Raw genomic sequence first — 6666 nt, 5'->3', positions numbered from 1 at the left:
CTACAAAAAACACGCGGCGCGACTAATCGTCACGACGTGGGGTTTCTGGGCTCTATCGATGTTCCCCCTTTCCGACCAATGCCTTTGTTCCCGCACATTTCAGCCCGGTTCTGTGCGTCCGGGCATTAAAAGAACATTAAATAATACTGTTAAATCAAGGCTGACCCAGGCGTTGATTGAAACGACCACGGAGAGGACGGAGTTGGAAACCGAGCGCCAAAAAATGGTTGTGACGGCGGCGTCGTTTTGAGGATGAAATACACGCTTATGGTTGTGATCTGCTCGGTTTGAAGGATGATATTTAATGGAGGGAGTTGGACTCTCGGATGGACCACTGTGCTAGGCCTTGTTTTACATGCTATCCCCGTCGTCGCGATTCTTCCCTCCCGTATACTCTGCTCCCTGCTCCCTCCGGTGGTGGTGGTGGCGGCGGCGTGTTTATCTTTTTCATATAACTTGAATATCATTGTTATGTACAGGTGTGTTGGCGACAGTACAGTATGTAAGTTATTGATGTGCTGAGGCTGGATTAGAGGGCCCTAGTTAAAGCGGATAAGTGTGTGGAGATTGCAAAGATTGCTCAAAAACGTGTCCTCTTGCATATAAACTGCAGAAATCACAAATATAAATGTTCCAACAAGACCTTGACGCGTGTCCCGAGTCGTGCTTTGTGTATTTTCTCTTTTCTTGTGTAGATGTGTGACCACTACATGGGCCTTTGTAGGGTTTGACTGACTGGCTCTTATCACATTTAAAGGATGATATTATGCCACCACGAGTGTGATTGGCCGCTACAAGCCGTTTTGAAAATGTGCCGCTTCTGACATCACAGGTGGGCGCGTCCATGTCACTAATACACCTCTGACGAATAAGTCTTCGCCTCCGAGGCTCCCGGTTCCCTCGGTCGAATGTTTAATGCTTAAACTTATTCCTCAGAGGTCTATTCACACACAGGGAAGGGCAGATTTTCAAACTGCTTGTAATGGCTAATCACACTCACACACCTTGTGTCGTAATGCCACCCTTTTAAGTTGAACCAAATGTTATTCAAACGCTCCTACGGAAGCATTTGAATCTAGACCGGTTATTTCATATTCCAGTCAAAGTTGGTAGGCCTGAATAATATAGCTCCAAGTTCTTTTACAGTTTGCGGGTAAAGTCACATTATGTATGATGCCATTACAAATAACAACTTGGCTTTAACAGAAAATGTAGGCTTCCACCAAAAACATCTAGTGAAGAAAAACACCATTCAAATGTATTATTTTTTATTATTAGGTAACGGTTTAATGGTTACGCAGAAAACCGAGACCCGATGCTCGTGATCCCAGGTCCGGATAGTTTGACTGCTATTCTAGACGCGGTGGTTGTTGCTGAAGCTGTCCCCTCTGGGCTGGGCCTCTCCCTGGCTGGTGGGCCGCGGGGGGTGAGGTGTTGCATGCGGGGCTGGAGGAGAGGCAGGGTGGATCCCGTCAAACTGTAAAGGTTCACGGGTTCGTTGTTAACGAAACAAAACAAAACACGGGGATTCAGAAAGGCTCGCCAAACGTAACTTCGCGTCGTCGTAGATGACCGGGCTTACCTTGGCTCAACCCTGGGATGGTGTACGTTTGGCGCCCCCTGGAGTACACCTAGGGAAGGACACGTCACGGCTTGTTATTGGACTACGCGATTAAAATTAGTAGCAAGTATAACAATGAGGTAGAAAGTTTCAACAACCGCTCTATAAAAAGCGACTCTTTCTCATCTTCACATGTCGTCAAAAGAGATTTCGACGAGCTGTTCCCTCAAAGGATTTATTTTTTAATCGGCATAAACAATATTTCTAAAGGTTGATATTAAAAAAAAAAAGTAGGCTACTAATTGGTTAGCCTATTATAGCCTATAGTTTTTATTGTTCTCTCTCTCTCTCTCTCTCTCTCTCTCTCTCTCTCTCTCTCTCTCTCTCTCTCTCTCTCTCTCTCTCTCTCTCTCTCTCTCTCTCTCTCTCTCTCTCTCTCTCTCTCTCTCTCTCTCTCTCTCTCTCTCTCTCTCACCTCCTCGCTGGACTCGGAGCTGGAGCTGCTGTGGTCCCGCGCGCAGTTCAGAGTGATCAACTCGCCGCGGGCGGAGGCGGAGGTGAAGCGAACCCGGCTGGAGCACTCGGACTTCGGCTGAAGAGGAAGAGGAGAGGGAACAAGTATGATGAACAAGAAAAGCAGAAACGGTATGTAGCCATGGCGACGACGATGAGACGTTCTCATGAACGCGTGGTTCAGACGGTCAATCCACATTAGCGGCCTCTAGTGGGCGGAAGTTGTAACTGCAGTTATAGATGGATGGACTTCTGGAAGGGACGCGTTTGACCCTTTTTGAGAGACTTCCTAGTTCAGATATTGTTTTGAATTTGAGTACATAGCCGCAGAAGAAGAGAGACATAGTGCTGCTTTAACTGTGGATTTTCAGTTGATTTTTTTAACTGTTCAATTGAACTAAGTCCGCGGTCCGTCTCATGTCCTCTGACGAAGGGTCAGTCAGGTAGACTGTCTGTCCCCGCTGGTCCAGGGACCCGTGCCAGTGTAAACAGCACGGCGGCGGGAGTCTGTCAACATGTTGCCCAACCCGGACCGCACGCGACCCGGCCTCACGTGGCCCGGGTACACGAACCCGGAGACCTTTGTTTAAAGCTGCACTATCTGGAAGGGCAGACAGCAAATAAAGTTGGCAAAAATGCGATTTTTGACAAGCTTGACAAATGTTCCACTCTTGCATGAATCTAATCTTGGTTACAGATGTTACAGATACAGATGTATCTAAATGTATCTAAAGCTCAATTCCTACATGTGGTCAAAATCTCTTTTGACCACATGTAGGAATTGAGCTTTAGATACATTATGTTTTAATCGGGGTGGGGTGCGGGCATAAACAAGATTTCCAAAAGTGAATATAGAAAGTAATAATTATTGGTGATCCAATTATATTTAGTTTTTATCGTTGTTCTAAACTCTCGCTCTCTCGCTCTCTCTTTGCTCAGCTAATACTTAATTAAGTATCGCCAGATAACGTAAAAGGCGGGACTTCTCCGTTGATAAACCGGGGGGCCGAGGAGGGAGCAGAAGGCGACGGCTCACCGCGAACAGGCTGGTGACGAAGGCGCAGGTCTTGGCGTCCTCCCCCGAGGTCTTGAGACACTGCGTCTCCTTGGTTTCAAACTTCATCAGCAGGTCGACGGTGTTGAGGCCCACAGGGACGACCTGAGAGACACAGAGGAGGTCTTCAGCGTCCGTCTCTGGGTTCACGTTAAACATCACACACAGACGGAACAAGACTCGTACTACCAAAGGCAGTAGTGGGAGAGAAGAGATGTAGATATATATATATTTTAAATAATATATATATAATTTTGAATTTGTGGAATAAAATTTTAGCTGAATATAAACTATTCACTATGATCAGTGTGATATGTAGGCCTGTGTGGTGATATTACTTAACTTTGTAGAATAGATGAATATATAGACCTAGTTCAGTTACAGCAGTTCTTATACATAATGCTCAATTTATAAAATAACGTTTTAGTCTAATGCTTAAAAAAAAAAAAATATATATATATATATAAATAGATGGACAGAAGGTGAACGCAGATTTGGCCTAAAAAAAATAAAAAATAATTACTCCGAACTTATTCTACGTTTTTAAATATCAAGAGAATGGGGTGAGGGGTGAACGTTCCGGAAAACGTCGCTAGTACGCCAGCGTCCGTCCACGCCTCACCTTCTTAACGGAGGCGCGCGTCGCCCGGTGGAGGTTGGCGACCGCGTGCCGCGTGTTGAACTCCGTCATGGAGACTCCCAGAGCCTTGTCCGCCATGGGCCCCACGTCGCCTACCGGGTAACCTGTAGGGGGCGGCAGAGAGGCCAACGGTGACGCTAGGCCACACCTACAGCGACTGTACGCAGACTACTGTGAATCTGTGGTCATTTGTGTTGAAGTTGAATTTCAGCCATCTTTGTTGTCGTTTTCTTGGTCGTAGTTTTATAAGTATAAGTAAGTGTCGGAATTTCACAATTTCAACTGTAAAAGTTGATCATTTCTGATGAAATCAGAAACATTAAAGCTAGGGTATGCGTGTTATTCGAGAAACGTTTATTGTCACATTTTTCGAAATTCTCTTGACATCCAGACAGCAATCAATACATCAAATGTTCAGGCAAAAAGCGTAAAGAAATCTGGTGTCTCTTGCCCTCGCCTGGCCTGTAATAAGCTCGTCCAATCAGTTCATTCGGCCCGTATGATGTGATTGGCTGGCCTACCTGTCTGTCTACCTGCACACAGGCAGACCCTTTGCTAAAGCCAGTGTGTTAGTCACACGCCTATAGGGAGTGGCGTTGGAAGTAGGGCTGAATGGAGACGGGGAATTTTCTTACAAATCGATCAAACTCTGACGGTCTCGGTCTCTACAAATTGCCCTATGCTTGCTTTAACATTTCTCACGGAACAATCAATCAAACTAACAGTTACACAAGCGACACTGCTCGAAACACATAACCTGTGCCAACGACAGCAATTTAGCCAACAACTTGTATGTATTTTCTCGTGTGTGTGTGTGTGTGTGTGTGTGTGCGTGTGTGTGTGTGTGTGCGTGCGAGTCACTCACCGAAGCATCCCAGGGACTGCAGCAAGGCTAGGAGAACGATGCACAACTTCATATTGGTTACAACAGCAGACTGCACCAACAAGGTTTAATAGCTCCTCTGCAGGGGGCCGCGTATATATACACTCCAGGGGGCTCACCCATCCCTCTCACTCCTCCCCCTTTCTCTCTCCTCAGCTGTGTCTGTTTCATTGGCCCCTCCCTCTCTGTCTCCTTCTCCCCCCTCTAACCTTTGGTTAGGGGGGGGCGGGCGGGCGGGGGCACAGAGTTCATTCCCGGTACTGCTTTGACAAAATCGATTCTCTTAGGGGACTCCACGTAGAATAGTTAAAACAAGGCCAATTGTAAGCCTAAAATGATCCGTGCTGAAAAAGCTGTAGAATGTGCCTAATATCAAAAATAAATGTGGGGATTTAATTTAATAAAACAACAAAGCATGACCTCACGTTTAAGAAAGTCGGTCACAACGGTATATCATCTGCACACATGAATTTGACCTCTTCTCAACTCACGAACAATGTCGCCCTCTAGAGGACATATCGGGCACTGACAGAATCCCCTAAGGATTTCCATTGCTGAGACCCGCAGTTCTATGACCCTATTTGTAACCTAATTTATAACCTCAAAACCTAACCTAAATTATACTAAATTAACTTCTTATTTGGCTTTCACTCATTTCAAAGAAAACATTAAATCTGATTACATAAAAAAACTGATCACAAAAGTTGAATGCATAATATTTTACTGAAATAAGTTTATTCTTTGCTGGAAGGAAATACAATGCAACAACCTTTGAAAAACTAGAGCAAATAAAAAAAAAAATCTTAATTTCCATGGCATCTTTATTTGCCTTAGCTCAATATATAAAAATATTCACATTCTAACAAGTAGAACATTCACTCTGGTCTTTGTAATGCAATACTTGGATTCAAAGAAACATTTAATATAAAACAATTACTCTGCCCCACTCATCAAGACGGTGGTCAAGATATGTTCCAGACGAGCATCTCCTTTACAGTTTAACACCAAGAGCAAAAGGTTTTTTATTCTGCTTTTTAACTGGATGTGATCAGGGCTAAATGAGGAGAATGTGAATACATTCATTTGACAGAACGACCACTCGATATCAAATACGGCATCACTGCGATACGACGTCTAACGAGACGCGTTGTTTCAATACGGACCTCTAACCTTTTTCTAACCGTTTAACCGGTTACAGTTGATCTGTAAGTGGATTCACATTTGCACCTCTTGATCCCCTTTCACACCAAATCCTCTCCTTTGATCAGTGAACAAAATGCCGCTGCTCTTCTTCTAGAACACGAGGGGGAGGTGGTGAATGCTATCAAAAACAGATCAAAGTAAATCTCTACGAGTGCTACGGGAACTCAGCCTGGCTGATAACAAAGACTGCAGTCTGGACCCTGTTGTCGGTCATCCGTCGCCGCGCTGCTCCCAGACCAGCTACAGTGAGCCCCCATACGGCGTCTCTTCACCAGTCAGACCAGCAGAACTCACCCCCACACTGGGGGAGGGGGGGGGGAGGGTGGGGGAGGGGGGGGAGACTGGACCTCAGCGCTTCAGGACACGTGGGGGAACTGGTAAAACATAGGGCTACACACACACACACACCCCCAAACTACCAATAGTACCCTGACTAATAGTAGAGAACACACACACACACACACACACACACACACACACACACACACACACACACACACACACACACACACACACACACACACACACACACACACACACACACACACACACACACACACACACACACACCGCTCCTCCTCCTCATCTCTCCAGCGTGTTCATCAGGGGCTCCATCGCCGCCAGGAAGCAGTTCTCGAACTCGGCGTCGGAGAAGCGCGCGGCCGCCCGGCGCGCCCGCCGCCGGACCTCGGTGCGCGCGGCGGCGGGGAGACGCAGGATGCGGTCCATGGCGTCGGCGAAGCCGTCCTCGTCCTCCGCCAGGAAGCCCGTGGCCCCGCCCTCGAACGGCACCACGATGTCCCGCCGCGGGC

General features: G+C 46.5%; 1 protein-coding gene across 1 annotated transcript; it reads right to left on the bottom strand.

The window, feature by feature from the left end:
- Nucleotides 1–1251: 1251 nt before the first annotated feature.
- On the bottom strand, nucleotides 1252–4772 carry LOC311371284 (secreted phosphoprotein 24-like). Its single transcript, XM_084489442.1, has 6 exons — nucleotides 4634–4772; nucleotides 3751–3872; nucleotides 3111–3233; nucleotides 2037–2153; nucleotides 1583–1631; nucleotides 1252–1477 (listed from the first exon to the last, which is right to left on the bottom strand). Exons 1-6 carry the CDS (start codon nucleotides 4683–4685, stop codon nucleotides 1473–1475), a joined length of 468 nt encoding a protein of 155 aa, XP_084345568.1. The 5' UTR covers nucleotides 4686–4772; the 3' UTR covers nucleotides 1252–1472.
- Between the last annotated feature and the right edge of the window lie 1894 nt (nucleotides 4773–6666).

The sequence above is a fragment of the Micromesistius poutassou genome (assembly GCF_964030765.1).
Source record: "Micromesistius poutassou genome assembly, contig: SCAFFOLD_6592, whole genome shotgun sequence".
Taxonomy (NCBI): domain Eukaryota; kingdom Metazoa; phylum Chordata; class Actinopteri; order Gadiformes; family Gadidae; genus Micromesistius; species Micromesistius poutassou.
This window is presented reverse-complemented; position numbering and strand designations above follow the sequence as displayed.

Coding starts and splice junctions, on each gene's coding strand:
- LOC311371284 (XM_084489442.1), bottom strand. CDS start 4,685: ATGAAGTTGTGCATCGTTCTCCTAGCCTTGCTGCAGTCCCTGGGATGC. Junction 2,154..3,110: donor TCGTCACCAGCCTGTTCGCG/GTGAGCCGTCGC, acceptor CTTCCTCTTCAG/CCGAAGTCCGAGTGCTCCAG. Junction 1,632..2,036: donor GCTCCGAGTCCAGCGAGGAG/GTGAGAGAGAGA, acceptor GTCCTTCCCTAG/GTGTACTCCAGGGGGCGCCA.